General features: G+C 55.5%; 4 protein-coding genes across 6 annotated transcripts; 2 read left to right on the forward strand and 2 right to left on the reverse strand.

Annotated features, from left to right (window-relative positions):
* Nucleotides 1-201: 201 nt before the first annotated feature.
* CNKSR1 (connector enhancer of kinase suppressor of Ras 1) lies at nucleotides 202-9,955 on the reverse strand. 2 transcript variants are annotated; one of them, XM_045898382.3, is made up of 21 exons: nucleotides 9,687-9,953; nucleotides 7,644-7,801; nucleotides 7,359-7,540; nucleotides 6,667-6,751; nucleotides 6,306-6,347; nucleotides 6,113-6,217; nucleotides 5,517-5,576; nucleotides 5,335-5,403; nucleotides 4,903-5,004; nucleotides 4,751-4,821; nucleotides 4,598-4,671; nucleotides 4,356-4,462; nucleotides 4,248-4,278; nucleotides 3,526-3,698; nucleotides 2,371-2,444; nucleotides 2,141-2,212; nucleotides 1,801-1,874; nucleotides 1,583-1,644; nucleotides 1,401-1,500; nucleotides 1,136-1,317; nucleotides 202-878 (listed from the first exon to the last, which is right to left on the reverse strand). In XM_045898382.3, exons 1-21 carry the CDS (start codon nucleotides 9,736-9,738, stop codon nucleotides 609-611), a joined length of 2,145 nt encoding a protein of 714 aa, XP_045754338.1. In that variant the 5' UTR covers nucleotides 9,739-9,953; the 3' UTR covers nucleotides 202-608. The 2 variants fall into 2 exon arrangements, with proteins under 2 accessions (XP_045754338.1, XP_054369031.1); XM_054513056.2 differs by lacking the exon at nucleotides 5,517-5,576 and having other exon boundaries at nucleotides 9,687-9,955.
* Nucleotides 9,956-15,584: 5,629 nt separating this feature from the next.
* On the forward strand, nucleotides 15,585-16,052 carry ZNF593OS (ZNF593 opposite strand). The gene is made up of 2 exons (XM_045899138.3): nucleotides 15,585-15,629; nucleotides 15,909-16,052. Exons 1-2 carry the CDS (start codon nucleotides 15,585-15,587, stop codon nucleotides 16,050-16,052), a joined length of 189 nt encoding a protein of 62 aa, XP_045755094.1.
* Nucleotides 16,053-16,390: 338 nt separating this feature from the next.
* ZNF593 (zinc finger protein 593) lies at nucleotides 16,391-17,425 on the reverse strand. The gene is made up of 3 exons (XM_045895480.2): nucleotides 17,135-17,425; nucleotides 16,783-16,845; nucleotides 16,391-16,688 (listed from the first exon to the last, which is right to left on the reverse strand). Exons 1-3 carry the CDS (start codon nucleotides 17,332-17,334, stop codon nucleotides 16,547-16,549), a joined length of 405 nt encoding a protein of 134 aa, XP_045751436.1. The 5' UTR covers nucleotides 17,335-17,425; the 3' UTR covers nucleotides 16,391-16,546.
* A 1,375-nt stretch (nucleotides 17,426-18,800) lies between these two features.
* Nucleotides 18,801-22,323, forward strand: CUNH1orf232 (chromosome unknown C1orf232 homolog). Of its 2 annotated transcripts, XM_045895482.3 has the most exons (4): nucleotides 18,801-18,884; nucleotides 20,206-20,289; nucleotides 20,377-20,474; nucleotides 21,910-22,323. In XM_045895482.3, exons 1-4 carry the CDS (start codon nucleotides 18,801-18,803, stop codon nucleotides 22,208-22,210), a joined length of 567 nt encoding a protein of 188 aa, XP_045751438.1. In that variant the 3' UTR covers nucleotides 22,211-22,323. The 2 variants fall into 2 exon arrangements, 1 of the variants encoding a protein (XP_045751438.1); XR_006794159.2 differs by lacking the exons at nucleotides 18,801-18,884; nucleotides 20,206-20,289; nucleotides 20,377-20,474 and adding an exon at nucleotides 21,549-21,620 and having other exon boundaries at nucleotides 21,910-22,040.
* Nucleotides 22,324-22,597: the final 274 nt, after the last annotated feature.

The raw sequence follows: 22,597 nt of genomic DNA on the forward strand, positions 1-22,597 counted from the left end.
AGGGCCCGGGCCACTGGTCTGCACACTTGGTGGACAAGTTACCAAGACTATCTAGTTACCAAGTTAGTTGCCAACCACTAGTTACCAAGACTAACTAGTTACCAAGACTAGTTACATTCATGTCCTCCTTATACTTTCCATCCTTGTCCCCTCCAGGAGCAGATTTCTGGTTCTAATACAGAAGTCAGAGGCATATGTAGATTCATTTTAGATAAACTGATTTTATTTTGCTGAAAGTGTTTGTGTAAAAGGAACACCTATACAAGACTGGTTTGGGGAAGGGAGAAGGGCCAGAGATGGAGGGGGGACAGGTTTGTGCCCCCACAGGTGGGAGGATGAGGTGGAAGGGAATTTCTTTCAGCCCAGCTTGCCATTCCTTCATTGGCGAGAGAGGATGGCACAGAGCTCACTTCACTTTATCCCACTCTAGGGGAGGGAGGAGCAGAAATGGTGGATGCGTAGGCAAAGGGGGGCATCTGGGGTGACACATGGACTAGCACTACTTCCAGCCTTGAAGAGAACCCGGGGATGCTCTGTCCTAGACATGTCAGAGGCTTGGGGGCTGAGGTGGTCAGGAGCCAGGGTACTGACCAGGGTACTGACCAGGGTCAGAGGTCAGGAGGTCGGAGGTTGCTCTCTGGGGTCAGGGGGCAGAGACAGGACTGCTCCTCAGGGTCAGAGGGCAGGGGGTGGGAAGATTGTTCTCTGGGGTCAGAGCTCAGGACTTGGGAGTGGCCCTCAGCCTGCACCACTCCCCAGTCTCCCAGGCCTTCTGAGTAGAGCTCTTGGTTCCGTTCCTTCCACTGTCGGAACTTCTCTCCTGTCAGCTCGGGGTCACCTAGCACTTCCTCCAAGGCCTGCAGCTCCTGCAGCTTTGCCTGTGAAGAGAGTGGTGGCCAAGGCGCCATGATCACCCAGGTAGAGGGGCAGAGCCCAAGTGCAGAGCTCACTCTGGAGTCCAGGGCTTAGAACCCAGCACCTGGCCGGGTCTAGCCCTGATCCTCACATTGGGAGGCTGGCTCTGAGAACCTAGAACTTGGTCCAGTCCACAGCTAAGCCCAGAGCTCAGGGCCAGGAACCAGAAGCGAAAGCCCAGAGCCCCGTCCTTCACCGCGCCCGGTGCCCTCCCGCTGACCTTGAGCGTGCTCTGTAACACACGCACGCGGTGCGCTCGCTCGTTGAGCTGGGGGTCTCGGTTGCGCCGCATGAAAGAGCTCCGCCACTGTTCATGAGTGAGGGGCTGCGGCTGGCCCAGGAGGGACACACCACCCTGCCTCAGTCCCTGCACCATTCCTTCCAGCGCCCCTTCACTGTTGTCTGTGGGAGGGGGAAGCAGATGAGGATGTGCCCATCCCAGGTCTCCCCACCCTCCATCTCAGCTCTGAACCCCAGAAGAACACCTGTTGGTGGGCCAAAGGAAGTCCGTGGGCTGCCCTGCGTGGGGGTGGCTGCGGGTGACGTGTCTCCATGGAGTGGACTCCAAACTTGGGCTGGGCTGGGCTGTGGGCAGGGTGGAAGGAGAGGTGTGTATCATTCTGAGCCCTGTAGCCTGTTATCCGCTCCCCACCAGTCTCCTACTCACCGAGGCTGAGCGGGACCCAGCCTCATCGTCAGGGTCTTCTGCTTCTGTCTCACTGTAGCAGTCTGCGGGGGGGAAGGAGCAGATGGGGAGCCCACTAAGCCTCACAGGGTTTTGGGAGGCCCGGGAGCAGGATAGGGCACTGGAGCTCCCAGCCCCCATTCCCAGAAAGACAGAGGCTTAGCTGAGACCTGGTGGGAACACCCCTGTGAGACACCCACCTTCCTCTCGGGGCAGGGAGGCCCGCCCTGGAGACTGGTACTTGGAAATGCAGGTAATGAGATGGCGCACCCACCTGTGGAGGGGCAAATGGGTCTTGCAGTTTTCACCTACTGTATGCCAGGGGATTTTCACCTGTATCATCTTCTAACTTAATCCTCAGAGCACCTCTGAGAGGTAGGAACTCTTATTAACCCATTTTATAGATGATGAAACAGAGGCTTGGAGAAGTGAGTGCCTTGACCAGCCACTATCAGAGAGCTGAGATCAGAATCCAGGTTCCTGAGCCAGGCTCGCAAGCACTCACGTGGGAGCTGGGGGGTCAGAGGGGGTGGCACTCACATGCTCAGATCCTCCAGGGTATCAGCAGCGAAAATGAAGGGTTTGTACACGTCATGGGTGAGCTGGAACACACTGCCAGGGAGCAGGGGCACCTCACTCAGCCTGGCTGTGCCCATCCAGAGCCCGTGAGGCTGCCCTGGGAATCCAGCTACCTGCTGCCCCCCACCCCCGACTTCTTCTCTCTCCCTTTCTCGCCCCACTCCCTGGTGTGTCACGCTCCAGGACTTAACTATTTTTTCTTCTGATCCTGTCCACTTTCCAGACTGTAGTTGGAAACATTGATGAGGCCCTCAGCCTTCTCATCCTGGGGGGAATCACAGTGTGAGGGTCAGCTTGCAGCCCCATTACCCTCGAGGCCCAGTCAGGCCCCTGGGGGCAGAGAGGGGAGAAAGTGGCTCCTGGGCTCTCCAACCACAAATCTCCCAGTGCCGGGCACCTGGGGGGGCTCAGTAGGTGAAGCGACTGCCTTCGGCTCAGGTCATGATCCTGGAGTCCCTGGATCGAGTCTCGCATTGGGCTCCCTGCTCAGCAGGGAGTCTGAGTCTCCTTCTGACCCTCCCCCCTCTCACGCTCTCTCTCTCTCTCTCATTCTCTCTCAAATAAACAAAATCTTAAAAAACAATAACAACCCCTCCCCCTAAATCTCCCAGTGCCTAGAGCTCAGGGCAGGAATCTGGGGTGGGGGCAGAGGGTGTGACCAAGGGGAGCCTCTTGAGCCAGGAAAGGGGAGCCAAAGCCATCCAGGAAAACAACCACAAAAGAGAAGACTGCTTATGCATTTGTTCTGTTTTAGAGACACAGGAAGCTGCTCCATACCCCTGAGCTTTGCAAAGGCTCTTCTCCCTTCCTGGTTTTTTTCTCCTTTCCATCTGACTAGCCCCCAGGCACTGATTTCTCAGGGGGCCTTCTCGACTCTTCAGGCTGGACTGTCCACGTCCGCTGGGCTCCTGCCCATCCCTGGGCTTTTCCTTCATCATAGCGTGCGTTCCCCAAGCTGTCCCTGAGTGCGCACGCATCCTCCCCGCTACCAGCCCAGAGTAGCAGGACTGTCCCAGTCTGCCCTATGTCCCTAGTACGCAGCCCAGAGCTGGGGACACAGCAGGCACCTGAATGCTCACTGAACGAATAAGCAGGATAGACAGAGTCACAGAAGAGGAAGGGGAGGTGGGCAGAGCAGACGTGGCTCTCCCCGCTGCCCGGGACGCCTTTCTCAGCCTGCTTCCACGCACATCTCCGTTCGTTTCTCTCCAAAGACTGATCTCGTTTTCCAGATAGGGCTGGGTGGGGGGGGGAGCTGTGACCACAGATGGGGGTGCTGGCAGAATAAGGACAAACACCGGGGCTCTGACCCCCCTGCGGACCCGTGCGTGTGGCGGGGGGCTCACCCGGGGCTGGCAGTACCAGAAGAGCGTGTGTCTCTTGAGCACAAACCAGCAGCGGCGCCAGCGCGGGCCCATGAAGCCACCGGGCGCCTTGCGCAGCAGGAGCCAGCCGTCGCAGTCCGGCTGGCCCAGCTCCCGGCACGACACCCGCCGGCGACTCAGCCGTGTCGCCACGCCTGCGGGAGCACAGCACGGCCCAGGGGGGTTAGGGGCTGGCGAGGCGTCCTGGACCCCCAAACCTGCTCCCGGCCCCACCCGGCCGCCAGTATTCCCAGCTGATCTTTCTGAACCCGTTCTCTGTGCTTGAAATGTTACAGGCGTCTCCCTGAGGCAGCGCTGCTCTTCCGCTTCCGAGACGAGGAAATGGAAGATCAGAGGAGCCCAGAGTCACAGAGCTGGTGAGAGGCCCAGGCTGGAAGCACAGGCTGTGCGTGAGATGGGAGCGGTGGTCTTGCCAAACACTGTAAAGACTTCGAAAAGGGCGCCTGGGTGGCTCAGTTGGTTGGGCGATGCCTTCGGCTCAGGTCGTGATCCTGGAGTCCCGGGATCAAGTCCCGCATCGGGCTCCCTGCTCGGCGGGGAATCTGCTTCTCCTTCTGACCCTCTCCCCTCTCATGCTCTCTCTCACTCTCTCTCTCTCAAATAGATAAATAAAATCTTAAGAAAAAAAAAGACTTCGAAGAGCTCATATCAGGGACCCCCAGCCAGTCAAGTGCATCTCTTACCTTTTGATTTATTCCGACCAGAAACAGGACTCTGAAAAGGCCATAAGCGGTTAGAGAAGGGTCTGGGTCCAGAGCCACACAGCCCTCCTTGCTGAGCCCTCACCTTACCTTGTCAGGCTGTTCTGGGGCTTCCTGAGCCTCCGCTACCCCTGTGGGCAGTGTGGCTGGGGGCGCAGGGAGAATGGGCCGGGACTCAAGGTCAAGCGAGGTGGAGTCTGTCAGGAGGAGGGTCCATGAGCCCAGCCCCAGGCCAGGCAGAAAGGTGAGGATGTCAGAGTCGGGGGGTCAGAGCCAGGCATCCCACATGCCTTGCCCAGGGCATCTGCCACCTGGTGAGACTTTGAAACTACCTGTCCAGGTAGGGCTGGGTGCAGACCTTGGGTTTGAAGTCAGGTCAAAGGCAAAGACGTCTTTGGATGAGGCCCTGGGGAGAGCAAGGGGAGATGGAGATGACTGAGCCCGTGGCACCCCCGCCCAGACCCACCTGCGGCAGAGCCTATTACCTGGGAGACAGTGCGGTGAAAGCCAGCGAGGGGCTCGTCAGCTGTGGGGAGCCCGGGACTGGAGGAGGGGTCTGGGGAACAACCAGAAATGGTGATAGAGCTGATGACAGGGGTCTGAAAGCGGGCTGGGGGCAGGGCTGGGGGGCAGGTACCTGTGGAGGGGTCTTTGGCACGGGGACCTTCTTCAGCACTAAGCTGACCCCGGCTGGCTCCCGCAGCAGCTCCCTCACCACGTTCTTATGGGGCCAGCCCACCTGGATGGGACAGGGGGCAGGGGGCAGGGCAGGGACCCTGGGCTGATGCAGCTGCCCAGGAGGCTCCGGGGTAAGCCAACAGCCCTCACCCTCGCCCTCAGCCTCCTGCCACTCCTCCTCCAGGAGGCCTCCACCAGCCCCTTCACCTTGGCTCTGCCAAGGCCACTGACCTGTAAGACCTGGTTCATCTCACAGACAGCAGCTCCCACAAGCCTGGTCTCCACAAGGCTCTCCCCAAGGGCCCCTCCCCACCCACCAGCCCTGGGTTTTACTCAGTGGCCCCTTCACCTCCCCTCTCCCCCACCCTGTGTCCCTCTCCTCCCCACTCACCACCACCTGCTCATTGACCTGGACAATCTCGTCTCCAGGCAGGATCTGCAGCCGGGAGTCGGCAGGGACCTGGTATTGGGGAGGGGGGTGCTCGTAGGGTTCGCTCTCCAGGGGCCTGAAGCGGGCTCAGCTGGAGGGTAGGGCCTCGGGGCGGGCAGCTGAGAAGGGCGTGGGATTCCCACCTGGGTGCCCACACAGGACACGAAGTGCAGGCAGTTACTGGTGGTGTGGACTTCCAGGCCCTGCCGAAGCAGAGGCTGCGGTCACTGAGAGTCCTCGGCGGGCGGAACTGAGGGGAGAGCTGGCCCAGGTCAGCACTGGCCGACTTGCTGTGTGACTTTGGGCCTGCCGCTCCTCTCAGGGTCCCTGCCTCCTCCTCCAGTAAGGGCCGGAGGGAGGCTGGGCTTGCTGACTAATGAGGTCGGAGATTCTCAGCAGCCCTCCTAAAGGGATCAGCGGGACTGGGGGAGGACAGGGGCAGGGCTGGGGGCTCTGGTACTCTCAACTAGTCAAAGATTAAAGCAAGAAAGTCCGCGTCCTTTCCCCAGTCCCCTAACCTGCCACGTCTGTGTCCCAGGGCTGGAATGTGTCACCTGAGACCACACCAAGCCCCTCAGGACTGGAGAAGGTGCTTCAGGACGTAAGACCCCAGGAAAGTCCTCTGGGCCTTTAACAGCTGCACAGAAGAGGCCCTCCAGCCATAACAGCACAGGATTCTGTGGGATCCTAGAACCACATTTCAGGGCCCAGACAAGGCTGCCAAGAGGTCAGAGCTCACCAAAGGATGGTCCAGCTGCACGCGCTCCAGCACAGCCCTCTGCTCCAGCAGCTCCTGGGGGCTGCAGCTCAGGATGTGGTGGCAGATCCCGGCCACGTGGCTGCACTGGGGGAGGGGCGCAGGAAGCTGAGCCTGAGCCCCAACACCACCCCCCCGCCACCCCAACTCCCCACTCAACCAAACCCACACTCACAATCCCCAGCACTCTGCTCTCCTTCTCAGCCACAGGACTGTCCTAGAAGTAGAGGGCCAACAACAGGGCCTCAGAGCTTTGGCTCCAAGGTCTTGTCCTCCTGATGCCAAGCCCCAGAAATCACCATACATGCCCTCCCCCGCTCTACCCTTCCCCCAGAGTCCAACTTCCTGAGACGCCCCTGCCAGCTAGAAGACCCGACACCCCCATCGCCCCTACCCCGTGGCCAGGCCTCCTTTCTTCCTGCCCCTGCCTCTTCCCAACCCCCACACCGATCCTGTGCTGATTCACAGGTTATAAAAAGCTCTAGCCTGACTTGGTCTCTACGGCCTGGGCCAAGCCTGGCCCTTGGTTCTCCTACCTCCTGCAAGGCCTGGCCCAGCTCCCCGCACAACTGCCCAATCTTCTGGCAGGCTGAGAAGTCATTTAAGTGGGAGAAGAGATACCTGGCAGGGGGAAGGATGGTAGGGGTAGTGGTTAGGGGGCTGTGATGACCAGTCAGGTCACAGAACCATTCAGAGCCAACTACTCATCTGCCACATGGGGGGAGAGAATATCTGCTCTGACGGGTTTCGCTTGGGGTAAAGGAGATGACTGATACATCGACAGAGCTTAGCACAGGACTTATCTGTCAAGCGCCTAAGACATGCCAGGCCCCGCTCTAGGCACTGGGGGAGACAGACCTTACACACACGATTACGTCAGTAATGAGAGAACTCAGCTGCTGTGAAACGTAGGGAGCTCTGAGAACCTGCAACAGGGAAGGCTTCCCAGAGGAGGTGGCATTTGAGCTGGGACCTGGGGGACAAGCAGCAGCGGTTGAAGGGAGTGGAGAAGCCCTCTGTGCAGTGTTAGGACGGTTATGATTACAAGCTGGGGGTGGGTGGGGACCCAGGCACCCCAGTGCCCCTGCACAGACCAAATAATCTCTTTGCCCGGCTCCACAACATCTGAACGAAAGCCGAGCTCTGTTCTTCTCTCCCAGGCCCCGAAGGAGGCCAAGGATGAGAAGGGTCCCCTCACCAGTTGGGGTCTTAGGAGGAGCCAAGGTACCTATTGAGCCAGAAGAGGAGGGTCCGGGCCTCATGGGCCAGCTCCACAGCGGCACTGAGGACATCAGCAGGGGGCTCGGCACAGCCTTCCAGGTGGCCTTGGACTAAGTTCTGGAAAGCATAGGTCCCCTCGAGCAACCCCTCGGTCAGGCTCTGAAGGTTCTCTGTCTGTAGCCCAGAGCTCTGTGCCAGAAAAAAGGCAGGTTATTCCCTGGCAGTGGCCAGCCCCCCCTCCGCAACGCCCAGGGGGTGGCAGCTGCAGCCAGTGTGGCCACCATTCACTCACCAGGGCCCGGAGCTGTTCTATCCCTTCCAGGATGAGCTCCTGGTGGCCCAGAGGCCACACGGTCAGAGCCTCAAGGCTTCGGGGACAGAGCTGGAGCAGGTACTTGCCAGACAGCTCCCAGTCCTCAAAGCAATAGTCCTGCAGGGAGTCATCGAGGCCTGGAGGGAGAACAGGGGTGGCGTGGTCTTTCAGGCCACTTCTTCACGCCCACAAAACCCTTTTCCCTCCCATCTGTTCCTAACCACAATCCTGGGACCCAGGCTATGTTCTGCCCATTTCACAGATGAGACTACTGAGCAAGTAACTTAATTGCTCTGTGCCTCAGTTTCCTCACCTGTGAAATGGCAATAATAAAAGCACCTACTTTCTGCTCATGTGGGTATTAAATGACAGGATGCATGTCAAGCGCTTGGCCCATTCCCTGGTTCATGGTAGACAGTAACAGCCGCCAGACTCTTTACCCTGATCTACAAGGCCCTGTAAGATCAGGCCACCACCTGCCTCTCCAGTCTCATCCCCTGGCACAGCCCCTCAAACTCAATACTTTAGATCCAGAGCACTAACTCCCTGTAGCTCCTGGAATGCTCTTTTGTCTCAGGGTCTTTGTATGTGCTATTTCTTCTGCCTGGATTGTTCTAGCTCCTTCACTGCCCCCCCTTTTAATCTAACTCCCCTCAGGAAGCCTTCCATAACTCCCCAGGGTAGGTCGGGGGCTCTCTTGCTCCCAACTGCCCCTCAAGCTCTGGGCCATAAATAACTGTTCATCTCGAACTCTAGCCCATACCTGGCACAGGATAGATAAGGCAGACTAAAAATAGGAATAATATCTATTGAAAGCTTATTGTGTGCTAGGCAAAATTTTAAGGGCTTTCTACATATTAACACATTTGGTGCTCACTGAATGTAGAAGATAATGACTATTGTTATCTCCATTTTATAGGTGGGAAAATTGATACAGAAATCAAGAAGCTTGCTCACTCTTTGAAGGAATTCCTTCCATTCCAAGTCAGGCTCCGTCACTGGGGAATGTGAGTGTCATTAATAGCTCCCCTTCATTCCCCGTGTGACATTAAGAACACTGGGCTGGGAGTCCCTGGACTCCATGGCTACAGCCTCCGAGCAGCTCCTTTGCCATGGACAGTGACCCTGCTGTGCTGCCTTCCTCCCCAGTCTCCTACACTGAGCCACACAGGCCAGGCGCCTGCCAGGGTTGTTTCATTTTGTCTACCTCATGGGGTCATTGCTGACTTTCTCATCTTATGGATAGAGAAACTGAGACCTCTGGTCGCAGAGCTGGTGAGTGGAGGGGCAGGGCCTGGAACTCGGCCTGGGAGTCTGACTCCAGCCCTGAATCTCTGCTTTTCAAGGGCTGGTGGCCCTGAGCCCTGGGCCTGCCAGCAGCGTCCTCCGTTCCCCTTCACTCCCTTGGGAGCTTCCCCCACCCGGAAGGCTGTCGGGACTCCCCTCCCCTCTCCCAGCTGCAGTCTGGGCCGTTTCCCACCCATCGGGCCTCACTGACTGGCCAGCACGTCCTCCCCCGAGGCCCCGTGGGGCTGTGCCACCCCCTTCGGTCTGACTGGGCCTTCCTTTTCTCTCTCTGGGAACCTCAAGGTGGGGAGAAGGGAAAAGACAGGAGGACCGGCCCTATTCCAGAGCCCAAGCAAATCACTTCCTGGCTCAGTCCGTCAGTTTCCGCCTCTGAAAAATGGGTTTAATAACAGCCCACTGAGCCCTGGGGCGGAGGGAAGCCAAAGACTTAGTGGGCGAGGGCGCTCGGGGGCCGCCCCGCTGTGTTCCTGACACAACCACGGCCTCCCCGCCGCCACCCTGGCAGCCCCTGGCGATGCTGGGGCGATGGGAGACCCCCTCAAGTTCTCGGGCCCCCCGGGGTCATCCCGGCGATCCTTCTGCCTAGCGCAGTACCAGGTACCCGGCAGAAGCTCTGTAAATTACTTGACCCCCCAACTGACAGACTGGCTCGTCCTTCTTCCTTTCCCTCTCCCGGTCGCAGGGCCCCTCAAGCCCGACTCTGCCCAGGCCCACCTCTCAGCCAGGCTGCCACCTTCCCGGGGGTCCAGCTCGCTACCGGCTCCATGGCCGAGACCGCCCGCTGGGATCCGCTCCCGCCGGGTCCCGCCCGCGCAGGAATTTCCGCTCCCGGAGTCCCGCCTGGGGAGGGACCGGGGCTGGGCGCTGGGCGGAGCCACCGGCATACCTGGGCCCAGCTTGGACGGCCAGGTGAGGCGCTGCCCCGCCATTGGCCCGCCACCTCCCGCCCCGCCCTTCAGGCGTCCTTGGGCCCCTGGGCGGCCCGACCCGAGGCGGAGCCACTGGTGTGCGACCCAGGCGGCTTGGGAGCGGGCCGGGATCCCGCCCCAAACTGCACTTTGACCTTTAGGCTCCAAGAAAGAAAAGGAAGGAAGGAAAGAAAGGAAGGGAGGAAGGAAAGGAAGGGAAGGAAGGAAGGAAGGGTCAGAAAGGTGAGCAGGAAGCGCAGCAGCAAAGCACAGAGGCGAGGGAGTCAGAGCCCTGGCTGCAAATGTCCGTTCTGCAGTTTGTTGGCTCCCTGACCCCACCCACCCAACCCACCCAACGTCAGTTTGTCTGCAAAATGGGCTGCTGTGCATAGTACCTGTGTTAATAGCTCTAAAACTTTTCGGAATAGGGGTTTTTAGTTCCCCTCTTTTTTGGCACACAGACCCTTCTGGCAGTCGGGTGAAAGCTATGGACCCTTTCTCAGAATAGTGCTTTTGGAAGCATTAAAAAAAAAAATGCTGAGGGCGCCTGGGTGGCTCAGTTGGTTAAGCGACTGCCTTCGGCTCAGGTCATGATCCTGGAGTCCCGGGATCGAGTCCCGCATCGGCTCCCTGCTCAGCGGGGGATCTGCTTCTCCCTCTGATCCTCCCCCTCTCATGCTCTGTCTCTCATTGTCTCTCTCGCAAATAAATAAATAAAATCTTTAAAAAATAAATAAATAAATAAATAATTATTTTAAAAAAATGCTGAAGGTTACAAGGAAGAGAATTATAACCAAAATATATTTAAAACACAAATTTACGGGCCGCCTGGGTGGCTCAGTTGGTTAAGTGTCCGCCTTCAGCTTGGGTCATGATCCCAGGGTCCTAGAATCCAGTCCCACATCAGGCTCCTTGCTCAGCGGGGAGCCTGCTTCTCCCTCTGCTACTCCCCCTGCTTGTGCTCTGCCTCTCTCTCTCTGGCAAATAAATAAAATCTTTAAAAAAACAATAACAACATACAAATTTATGATTGGGGTGCCTGGCTGGCACAGTATAGTGTGCAACTCTTGATCTCGGGGTTGTGAGTTGGAGCCCCACGTTTGTTGGGTGTAGAGATTACTTAAAAAAAAAAAAAATCTTAAAAAAAACCCAAAACACCACAAGCCTCAGCAATCAGACAACAAAAGAAATAAAAGACATCCAAATCGGCAAAGAAGTCAAACTCTCACTCTTTGCAGAGGATATGATACTTTATGTGGAAAACCCAAAAGACTCCACCCCAAAACTGCTAGAACTCATACAGGAATTCACTAAAGTGGAAGGATATAGAATCAATGCACAGAAATCAGTTGCATTTCTATACACCAACAACGAGACAGAAGAAAGAGAAATTAAGGAGTCGATCCCATTTACAATTACACCAAAAAACTGTAAGATACCTAGCAATAAATCTAACCAAAGAGGCAAAGGATCTGTTCTCAGAAAACTATAGAATACTCATGAAAGAAATTGAGGAAAACACAAAGAAATGGAAAATATGTTCCATGCTCATGGATTAGAAGAACAAATATTGTGAAAATGTCTATGCTACCTAGAGCAATCTACACATTCAATGCAATCCCTATCAAAATATCATCAACTTTTTCACAGAAATGGAACAAATAATTCTAAAATTTGTATGGAACCAGAAAAGACCCCGAATAGCCAGAGGAATGTTGAAAAAGAAAAGCAAAGCTGGCGACATCACAATTCCGGACTTCAAGCTCTATTACAAAGCTGTCATCATCAAGACAGTATGGTACTGGCACAAAAACAGACACACAGATCAATGGAACAGAATAGAGAGCCCAGAAATGGGCTCTCACCTCTATGGTCAACTAATCTTTGACAAAGCAGGAAAGAATATCCAATGGAAAAAAGACAGTCTCTTCAACAAATGGTGTTGAGAAAATTAGACAGCCACATGCAGAAGAATGAAACTGGACCATTTTCTTACACCATACACAAAAATAGACTCAAAATGGATGAAAGACCTAAATGTGAGACAGGAATCCATCAAAATCCTAGATGAGAACAACAAGCAGCAACCTCTGTGACCTCGGCCGCAGCAACTTCTTGCTAGACACATCACCAAAGGCAAGGGAAGCAAGGGCAAAAATGAACTACTGGGACTCCATCAAGATAAAAAGCTTTTGCACAGGAAAGGAAACAGTCAACAAAACCAAAAGACAACTGACAGAATGGGAGAAGATATTTGCAAATGACATATCAGATAAAGGGTTAGTATCCAAAATCTATAAAGAACTTATCAAACTCAACACCGAAGGAACAAATAAGTCAATCAAGAAATGGGCAGAAGACATGAACAGGCATTTCTGTAAAGAAGACATCCAAATGGCCAACAGACACATGAAGAAGTGCTCCACATCACTCGGCATCAGGGAAATACAAATCAAAATTTCAATGAGATACCACCTCACACCAGTCAGAATGGCTAAAAGTAACAAGTCAGGAAACGACAGATGTTGGCGAGGATGCGGAGAAAGGGGAACCCTTCTACACTGTTGGTGGGAATGCAAGCTGGAGCAGCCACTCTGGAAAACAGTATGGAGGTTCCTCAAAAAGTTTGAAATAGAGCTTACCCTATGACCCAGCAATTGCACTGCTGGGTATTTACCCCAAAGATACAAATGTAGTAATCTGAAGGGGCACCTGCACCCCAATGTTTATAGCAACAATCTCCACAATAGCCAAACTATGGGAAGAGCCCAGATGTCCGACAGATAAATGGATAAAGAAGATGATAAAGAAGACACACACAGGAATATTATGCAGCCATGAAAAAATGAAATCTTGCCATTTGCAACCAGGTAGATGGAACTAAAGTGTATTATGCTTAGTGAAATGAGACAATCAGAGAAAGACAATTATCATATGATCTCACTGATAATGTGGAATTTGAGAAACAAGGCAGAAGATCATAGGAAAGAGGAAAAAATGAAACAAGACGAAAACAGAGAGGGAGATAAACCATAACAGACTCTTAATCGCAGGAAACAAACTGAGGGTTGCTGGAGTGGAGGGGGGGTGGGAGGAATGGGGTGACTGGGTGATGGACATTGGGGAGGGTATGTTTTACGGGGAGCAGTGTATTGTGGAAGACTGATGAATCACAAACCTGTACCCCTGAAACAAAGATTACCTTATATGTTAATAATAAAAAACCCCACAAATTTATGATATAATGTGTTTATTAGCATTAAATAAGACTGTCAAGTTAAATTTTCCTTTTCTAACGATATCAGTGTGTTGTTGTTCAACTAGAAGAACACTAAACTGTGGGGTGGTCTTTGACTCACCTCTTTGCACATATTTATCAGTTAACAACTAAACATAGGGAATGCAGGAGCGTAATGGAGAAGCCTGGGTCACCAGCGTGAGAACAGGTAGATACACCATTTGGTCATTGATCCTCTACTAGGCCTAGAGGTGCCCAATTAATGGCAGCTACGTAGCAGCAGTGTCTGAAAGAGTGTGATTTAATAGTGGATTAATAACTATGATGATTTTGAAATAGTCATGAGCATATATAATATTGAGATAGTTGAATAACTCTATCGTGATATAAAAATATCTGTGATTTCAATACGTGGCAAAGCCACAGATGCTCCTGATATGTCGATCCATATAGAAGGAAATGGTCAATTTGTTCCCATCCAAGTTTACGGGGCCCCTAAATTCTGAATCCCAGTTAAGAGCCTTTCTCTTAGAACAAGTCTGAAACATATTGTTTGTAGCTGTCAGCATCATCACCATCATCATCCCAGGCCAGGGGACTCCCAGGACTTCAGAATCAGACAGAATCAGTTCCACTTGCTGTGTGACTGAGCCTAACCTCAATACTTCTCTGAACCTATTTCTTCCTGTCTAAACAGGGACACCTAGACCTTAGCGCTGTGAAGATTTCCTTGAAGTACTTTGAAATCTGTCCCATGGGATAGATCTGAGTTATTATTGCTTTAATTTTGTGGAAAGGGGCCTGGCCCTCTGACTGTGTCACTTTGGAATTCCTACCAGTGCCCCAATACGCAGCCTTCCAAGCCTGTCATGATCTTGCCCTCAAATCCAAATTCCGCACTTGGCCTATGGATGGCTCAATATAGCGTGTGTGTTTCAGTTGTCATCATTTAATCATTGCACATACAAATCCAGTTCTCTGGAACTTGGCCAGCTCTACTGACCCCTCCCCACCTTCACATGCGGCATTAAACATGAATGCAGATTGTTGGCTGCTTCTTTCAAGGTCCCCGCAGGTCCCTGCAGGCCTTGCTCCCTCATTGGTGACCCAGTAGGCTCCCAATGTGCAACACGGCCCTCACCTCTCTGGTCTCCTCCTTTGCCTCATGCTTCCTCACATCCTGCACGGCACGTGTCCCTTCATCACTCCTCCGTGCTGCGTCCCCCTTTCACATTTTTGCCTCTTCCTTCAACAGCCTCCCTGTGGCACTCTGGGGAAGCCCAATAAACACAGACCCGTCTCCACCATCCTGATTTCATCAAACACCTACCCTGAGCCAGTCAGCCCCTGCCCTCCCTGAACACGCAATCCTGTAGGGGAGAAACAGACAGGAACTCACCACTTGTACTCATGTGCTCCCCTAAAGGACTGGGGGCCTCACATCCACAACCTTGCCTTTATTTTGTGCCCCCAGCACCTGGCAGGGCTAGACAAGTAAGGGTAGAGTAAATGGTAGCTTCTATTTTAAAGGTAGTTTTATGAGTTTATAATAAAAGTTATTTCTGCACATTTGTTGTAAAACATTCAAAGGTTAACAGTAGGTCATTATATCTCTATTCCATTCCCAAGTGGGAACCACTGTAAAATTTCCATTCTCTACGTAGGCAGATACTCCACATGCTATTCTGAAAATGTGCTTTTTTTTTTTATTTTTCATTTTATGAGACAGTCAATAGCAAATGAAATAATATACAGTCACTGCTTAGAACGCTGCCTGACACAGTTGGTGACTGTTTCTTAGCATGCCATGGACAGCTTTCTTAATCAGTATATACTAATCTCCTTGTACTATTGTCCCCAAACCAAGAATAGGAAAGTCCCTGCAGGAACTTCATCTTGGAGAAAAAAGTGGTATGTGCTTTTCCCCAAGGTAGGGGCCGTTGATCCAACAGAAACCAAGTGAAAAGGCTTACCAATGTTTGGGGAGGGCGGGGGTTTAACAAGGCACCCTGCCCCTCCCTTGCTGAGGACTCACTGGTGATATCCAACCATCTGAGGGGTAGGGACAGAGCCAGGACCAGGGCTGGGGAGACCCTCCTAGTACCTGGTCCAGGTCTAAGACTCCCGAGCGCTGCCAGGCAAGGCCTCTCCTGCCTACCCAGCCTGGCCTCCCTGGTGAGTGGGGGAGGTGCTGCTCAGGCCTGATGCTGATCTCTCTTGACAGCTGCTCCTAAGGCTGGCAGGACGGGCCGGCGGGGGAAGGGACCAGATTTAAAGGTCCAGCTGCCCCGCCCCCTGCCAGACCTGGGAGGGCAGACGCTGGTGAGCATCCTCTGAGGCATGGCTCTCATGTATATGAGAGATCAGAAACCTCTGTACCCTGATTCCCGCTCCTGGGTATCATGAACACCACTAGCCCTCATTCCTGCTTCCCACCCCACAGGCCTCCAGGGAGACTGCCCCACCATGAGATTCCGACGCCTGACCCCTGGCTACTTCCGGGTACTACAGGTAAGTACCTCTCACCGATGGCTTCTGCCACCGGCCCCCTACTTTTCCCCAGCATTGCTGGGCTGACCCCCCAGCAGCCAGGCTGTCACGTTTCCTGCCGCCTGAGCCGCCAGGGCCCAGATGGGCAGTGAAGCGAGAGGGATCGGGGTGGAATCTCCCTGGGGCAGCAACAGCATCCATATCTCCTTCACCCAGCTGTACCTTCTCAGTTCCTTCCCACCCTCTGCCTTCCTGGAAGTCTCAACTGACCCCTCAGATGGACCCTCTGTGTACCTCCAGATGCAGATAGCTGGGGAGCTGAAAGCAGAGCCCCGGAGCCCACTGGCTGGGGTTGTGGCTACACTGCTGGCCGTCCTTGGATTGGGAGGCTCCTGCTATGCTGTCTGGAAGATGGTGGGGCAGCGGCGGCCGCCACAGGCCTGAGGATAAAGTAGGCGGCCTCTCACCTGGGTCCTGGGAAGGTGACTCAGCGGGGGCTGCAATCTCGGGAGGCCATTTCTTTTCTGAGGGCCAGTCCCTGCTCTCACTGGGGAGCAGGAGAGTATAAATCTGATCCTCCCTCTCCCTTTCACTGAGGGGGCTCCATCTGGGGGCTCCAGCTCAGATGCCAGGACCCCCCAGGGAAGGCAAGGCTCTAGGTTCCAAAGCTAGACCAAGTGGGGAATAGACACCCTAGGCCCTGTAAACAAGAGCAGCAGAAAAACCCCACAAGGCAGGAGCTGGGGGGAGTGGCCTGGAGGTTAGAGAGTCAGAGGCAAGTCTTCTCTATCCAGTTCCTTTATTGGGGGTGAGGGCACGCAGAAGAGGCCATCCACTCCCCAAACCCAGGGCCAAAAGAGGTTGGCACAGTCTCTCCCAGCCTAGCCCTTGCCTCACTGTCCATGGGCAGCTCCCCTGCCTTGCATCCTCAGGTCATGTCAGGGAGTTGTGTCCATCTCAGGGACGTCAGTGGATACTTCTGTGGGCACTGCCAGTCGCTGGGGGGTCACATAAGAGCCCATTCCCGCTGCCCTTTCGGCCTCTTCCTGACTGTAGGGCTCCACGCTCAGCTGCTTTAGCCTGGGAGAAAGAAGAGTGAGAGTTGGGAGCCGACCAGATGCAAGCCCTGTCTGCCCAGCACTCGTCCATCAATCTTCTCCTTACTCCTTCATACCTTTTCTTGTGGTCTTTGGATCGGAAGTGGGTCTTCAGGGTGGCGGAATCGATGAAGTATCTCCTGTAGGGATGGGAGGTGGGTAACAAGAGTGAGGTGATGCCTCTCAGGTACGCCTATCTCCCTGAACCTAGCTCTTCCTGACGCCCGGCAGCGGGACTGAAGGGATGGGCGGCCAGTCGACCCACGGGTCCCACGAGAAGAGACCCGGCGCGTCCCGGTCCCCGGACCTCACGCCCCAGATCAGAAACCTCTGTGCCCGGATTCCCGCTCCTGGGTATCCCGCTCCTGGGGAGGAGAAGGGTAGGCGTCTACCCTTCTCCTCCCCAGGCCAGGCCCGGCTGGGACTCACGTGCAGGCCAGACAGCGATGCAGGCCGCCCCCGGGCAGGTCGGGGTCGGGCGCAGAGGCCGGGTCTGGCCGAGACCGTGCGGGAACCTGGGGCCGCAGCTCGCGGTGAATCTCATCCAGGTCCGGCCGCCGCCGCTTCGCCTTCATCTGGCGGGCCAGGGAGCGGGCTCGGTGCGCACCCGTCCGGCGGGAGCGACCCATGGCCGGTGACAGCGGGGCCAGGAGGCCCAGAGTCGGGTCGGACGCACACGTGCGGGAGCTTCCGGATTGTTGGCTGGCGTCACGTGACGCCCGGGGGCCGAGCCGGCTCCTCCAGACCGCCTCAGTCTTGAGCGCCCCCAGGCGGCCGTTAACGGCAGTGACGGAGCGCCGGGCGGGGCCCAGAGCGGCGTCATCGGCCGGGGGCGAGGCTATTGCTGCGGAGCGCTGGGTGGTGCGTGCCCCCGGGGGATTCCGGCCACTGCCCTCCCGTCCTACCTGGCCCAGCCTGTCTCTGCGCCATCCCCGGGCACCATCACCCCTTGCTTGTTCCCTGATCTTAGACTCCGCTGTTCGTGGGGAGAGGGAAAATGCTTTGAGCATCTCTGGGAGGCACTGAAAAATGTCTGTCATGTGAATAAATGGATTAATGAGTAAGAGTAAGTTTGCGATCCCGGCCCCCACAAGGATTCGTGAGATACCTCCAGTTCCTGACAAAGCCCTCACCACTTATCACCGTTTCCCACTTAATTCCCTTGGATCTCCAGGCTTCATCCACCCGCAGTCAAATCCGTGAGCAAGGAGTGTTCCTCCTCAGGGAGCACAGTACTCAGGCGTCCCCTCAGACTGAACGGGGGGTCAGCTCCTCTCACAAGAAGAGAAAGTGCTCATAGAAGGACCTCTCATCTTTGCCCCCTTTCTCTGAGCCCTGGACTCCCAGGCATGGGCTGGCAGCAAAGGCAGAGATACAGCCTAGGGTTTGTGTGCTCAGAGTGGGGAGAGGGCCAGACAGCTTTTCCCCATTCATCAGATCCGGGTGCCTTCCTGGCTGACCAGAGGAGCTCAGCAATAATTCAGGGACTCCAGCTCTTTGGAACCTGTTGCCAGGAAACAGGGAGACGTGCACGTGCATCCCTGGGGAAAGGAATCAATTTCCAGCCCAGACAAAGTAGTGAAATGTAAGCCCAGGGTGCCAGCTGGGGGCCTTGGGACCTCCTCAATCCAGTTCACAGCTGAGTGGGAATATAGGGTGGGCCCTGCTGAGGGCATAACGGGTGTGGCTATAGCCACAGGGGCACCAGTGTGGGTCTTGGGCCCAAGGACTTTATGAATGGACTTTTGTGAATAAAGACAGATTTTTCTGGAGCCATTCCAAGAGATCCAATTCAAGTACCCGTAGGGCCAGGAAGGAGGCCTAGAGATGTCTTCATTATTCTTGGCCAATATGGGTCAAGACAAGGGGCTGAAGCCACAGAAGCCAGCTCTGTCCTGTCCCCACCCCAGACTCTAGATCAGGTTCACCTGCTGGGCACTGTGCCATCTGGGAAGGCTGGTGCATCTTTAATGAAGTCACCTGATCCCTGGGACAGGCTCTCAGCCTCACCAAGTTCCTGGAGCCAGACCCACTGGGTGCCCACTGAGTCACTGCCTTCCTGAGCTTGGATGCCAGGTCTGTTTCCCCTGCAGCCATGAACCAGGCCTTCTGGAAAACCTACAAGTCCAAAGTGTTACAGACTCTAAGTGGGGAATCTGAGGAGGACCTGGCAGAGGAGGTGGGTACCATCCATGCTTGCTGGGTGGGTCGTGGCAGAGGGGCAGCAGGAGTGAAAGGTACAAGGAAGAGCAAGGGACAGCTCTGGGGGGAGGGCATATTTGTGCAGAAGCCATTGGCACACTCAGGGATGACAAATGGCATGGTGCAGAAAGCCAGGGTATTTAAGAAAACTGAAGAAGAAGATTTGGGGGCCACCAGAAGAATGGTCATCGTCTCCAAAGATCTCAAGGGTTACCACACGGAAGAGATCCTTCCAGGACCAGTGGGCAGTAGCCACCCGGGGTACATGGGGCTTGACAACTTTCCAGTGGGCAGGGCTCAGCAGAATACGGATGGCTCGCCTTGAGAGGAAGTGAGCCCTACGGGACTGGAAGTAGGGGCAGTGGGGCTTGACATAGAGGGTCACTGTCACAGCCTCAGGTCAGAGCCAGACTTGGACCATGTTTGTCCTGACATGAAAGATCAAAAATGCTCTGAAACTGGGAACAGTCTTACATCCAGAGGCTGTGATAAGTGGCAGTTGTGCAAACAGATGTCGCAGGGGCTGTAACGATTTCTTTCTTTCTTTCTTTCTTTCTTTTTTTAATTTATTTTTTTAAAGATTTTATTTATTTATTTGAGAGAGAGAATGAGAGAGAGAGAGCACATGAGAGGGGGTAGGGTCAGAGGGAGAAGCAGACTCCCCGCCGAGCAGGGAGCCCGATGCGGGACTCGATCCCGGGACTCCAGAATCATGACCTGAGCTGAAGGCAGTCGCTTAACCGACTGAGCCACCCAGGCGCCCCCGTAACTATTTCTGTAGGGCGTGTGTGTATGTGTGTGAATAAGTATCTGTCTAGACATCCTGGTGTCCCAGGATGGGCTTGTGTAGAAGTATCTATGGGTCAGGATTAGGACTGGCATCCAGGTAGAATGCCCCATGAAGTTGTATGGGTGGGTGTGAACTGGAGATAGACAGGGCAGGTGTGAGTATTTGGGACATAAGTCTCTTCCTGAGGGCCTCTGTGAAGGCATCGGCAGGTGTTATGTTTGTACGTGTGTGTGTACATCTCTGCCTTCGTGTGTTTTTGGGTGCGTGTGGTTATGTCTATGGGTGAGCAGGTGTGTGCTCAAGGGTTTCTGCAGGGCTCTATACACAGACTGGCGGCTTTGTGTAGAGGTCTACCTGTCTGTATTTATGGAGGGTGTGAGCGGACGAGATGGGTGCTTAGGTGTGAGGGTTTGGGGTGCCGGGGTGTGCATACCAGGCTAGCAGTGGGCGAGGGAGGTCCCATTCCTCTGGGGCCTCTCTCATGCTGGGAGGGGGTCTTGTGTCCCAGAGAGGGAAGCCAGCGTTAGTGGAATCTGAGCCGGCAGAACCTGCAGAAGAGGCTTTCCATCCCATGTCACAGTTGGCCCGCCGGGTGAGTTCTCCCTTCTTCACCCCAGCCTGGGGGAGCCTGGCAGAGGTTGCTGTGACCCCTCGCTGACTCCCAGCCCCTTCCTCCCAGGTTCAGGGGGTCGGGGTGAAAGGTTGGCTGACAATGTCGTCTCTGTTTAACAAAGAAGATGAGGACAAGCTCCTGCCACCGGAGCCCTGTGCTGACCAGTACGTGTGTGTTGGTGGGGGCTGGGATGGGCCTGGGGTCCCCCTTCTCCCATGTCCTTTACTTCTGGTCTATTTGTCTATCTTTCCCACCAAGGAGGAAGGGGGAGGACCAGCCCCAGGCTGTTTCCTTTTCTCTCATCAGGAAAGAGGCCAAATCAACCTATCTGGAGTTTAAGTTAGATCTCAGCAGGACTTTAGGGCTGTTGGGATTGAGGTGCTAGAAGGTACTTTAGACTCTCTCTCTCTCCTCCCCATCCGCATGGGAGGGGTCATCTCCCTACAATCAGGAAACAGAAGAGAGAACGTTTAGGTGTTCAGAACAGAGGGTGGTCCAGATTCCAATGCTGGTCTAAAATCTCATCCTCCTAGGGAGTTTGTGCCAGACCCTCCTTCAAAGATTCTGATTCCGCAGGTGTGGGCCGAGGCCTGGGATCTATATTTGCAGCTTGCTCCTGAGGACCTGAGGCGCTCTAGTTTAGTTAGGAACCACTGACTTAGAAAGGCTTTGATGCTGGGGTTTAGCGGGTGGGACCCAGGGCAGCTCCTTTCTCCTAGCTCTATTCTAGTACACACTCCCTCTCTGCCCTTTCCTCCAGCCCAGTCACACCCCCTTTCTTTGACACTCCCCTATTCCTTTCTCCTCTGGGGTCCCCCTGACCCACCCATCTCTCCAGCCCCAGGGCTTCCTTTCTCCCTCCTGGCGCTCATCCCCTGTCCCTCCCAGAGCTCCAAGGACTCCTTCTCAGATCTGAGGCTCCCACCTCAAGACTCATCCCCCCTCCTTGACTGCCCTTCCCCCCACATTCCCTGCCACTTTCCCAGTCCTCCTCCCCACTAAGCCCTTATCTAGGCCTTTCTCATTTCCTTGGGTCGCTCCACCCGTCCTTCTCTCCAGCGTTTCCTCATTTTCCCAGTCCCCCTTTCCCTCCATCTCAGAACCTCACCCCTGCCCCCACCCTGCCTCTCCCTGGGGCTGGCACCCTGGCTTCCCGGACCCCTTCTCCCAGAGTCTGACCCCGCCCCAAGCGTCGCTGGGCCCCGCCCCCGCCCAGGCTCCTCCCACAGTTTTCCGGGCTCCTCCCACAGGTTTTCGGGCTTCTCCCACAGCTTTCGGGACTCCTCATGTCAGGCTTCCCTCCTCTGGCGGTACTCCTCTCCCCGAGTCTTTCCTAAACCCCCGACCCCGACTCTCACCCCAGGAGTCCTGGTCTCGGCCCCTTCTTCCCAGACCCCTCACCTAATCCCCTGACCCTGGCCCACCCCAGCCCCCTTTCCCTGCGCCTCTGAGCCCTCCCCTGGCCTCCAGTCTCCCGCCCGCCCCCAGTCACCTGACCTCCCTCTGGCTCCTCCCCCCCACTACTAGCGCCTGCACCCCGTCTCCCCTCTTCGTCCTCTCCCCCGACCTCGGCCAGTGACACCCGTCCTTCTCCCGCAGCCCGCTGGCGGCGCGGTCCCCCTCGCAGGCGGTGACGGCGACGGAGGCAGAGCCGCGCGGGCCGGGATTCTGGGACGCGTTCGCCAGCAGGTGGCAGCAGCAGCAGGCGACGGCGGCGTCCATACTGCGCGGCGCCGAGCCCAACCCGGAGCCAGACCCCGAAGCCGGGCATGAGGCCGCGGAGGAGGCTGCCGAGCGCCCCGAGCCGGGGGAGGCCGACGCCGTGGCCGGCTTCAAGTGGGGCTTCCTCACCCACAAACTGGCCGAGATGAGGGTGAAGGCTGCGCCCAAGGGCGACTAGCAGGGCGGCCCAGCCGGGCACCCGCTCCTTCCTTCCCCCAACCCCATAAAGACCCTGACCCGACACCCCGTGTGACCGCGTGCCTTTGTCCGGACGGCACGGATGACTGCTTTTGGGTGGGCAACCTCAAGGCAGGGTCCAGCTCAAAGCGTCCCCCCTCCCCCAAATGTACAGGGAAAAAATGACCCGACAGCCCTGGTGTCAGGATAGATTGTGTCCGATTTAGGGTACAGCTTTACAGGAACCTGAGAAACCCCAGAGGACAAGCCCCATCGCCCTGTTCAGCCTCTTTTAATTCGACAAACGTTGCCTGTGACTCTGCTATATGCACCGTCCCTGTACTAGGGGAAAGTCAGGAGGCCAGAGACCTGGAGAGGGAACTCAGAC

Source organism: Mirounga angustirostris, unplaced genomic scaffold (assembly GCF_029215605.1).
Source record: "Mirounga angustirostris isolate CCGP_5_RB_7025 unplaced genomic scaffold, mMirAng1.0.hap1 SCAF_4, whole genome shotgun sequence".
Taxonomy (NCBI): Eukaryota; Metazoa; Chordata; class Mammalia; order Carnivora; family Phocidae; genus Mirounga; species Mirounga angustirostris.

Coding starts and splice junctions, on each gene's coding strand:
- CNKSR1 (XM_045898382.3), bottom strand. CDS start 9,738: ATGGAGCCGGTAGCGAGCTGGACCCCCGGGAAGGTGGCAGCCTGGCTG. Junction 7,802..9,686: donor GGTGGCAGCCTGGCTGAGAG/GTGGGCCTGGGC, acceptor TTCTCCCTCCAG/GCCTCGATGACTCCCTGCAG. Junction 7,541..7,643: donor TAGAACAGCTCCGGGCCCTG/GTGAGTGAATGG, acceptor TTTCTGGCACAG/AGCTCTGGGCTACAGACAGA.
- ZNF593OS (XM_045899138.3), top strand. CDS start 15,585: ATGAGATTCCGACGCCTGACCCCTGGCTACTTCCGGGTACTACAG. Junction 15,630..15,908: donor GCTACTTCCGGGTACTACAG/GTAAGTACCTCT, acceptor GTGTACCTCCAG/ATGCAGATAGCTGGGGAGCT.
- ZNF593 (XM_045895480.2), bottom strand. CDS start 17,334: ATGGGTCGCTCCCGCCGGACGGGTGCGCACCGAGCCCGCTCCCTGGCC. Junction 16,846..17,134: donor CATCGCTGTCTGGCCTGCAC/GTGAGTCCCAGC, acceptor CCATCCCTACAG/GAGATACTTCATCGATTCCG. Junction 16,689..16,782: donor TCCAAAGACCACAAGAAAAG/GTATGAAGGAGT, acceptor TCTTTCTCCCAG/GCTAAAGCAGCTGAGCGTGG.
- CUNH1orf232 (XM_045895482.3), top strand. CDS start 18,801: ATGAACCAGGCCTTCTGGAAAACCTACAAGTCCAAAGTGTTACAGACT. Junction 20,290..20,376: donor TGTCACAGTTGGCCCGCCGG/GTGAGTTCTCCC, acceptor CCTTCCTCCCAG/GTTCAGGGGGTCGGGGTGAA. Junction 20,475..21,909: donor CCGGAGCCCTGTGCTGACCA/GTACGTGTGTGT, acceptor CTTCTCCCGCAG/CCCGCTGGCGGCGCGGTCCC.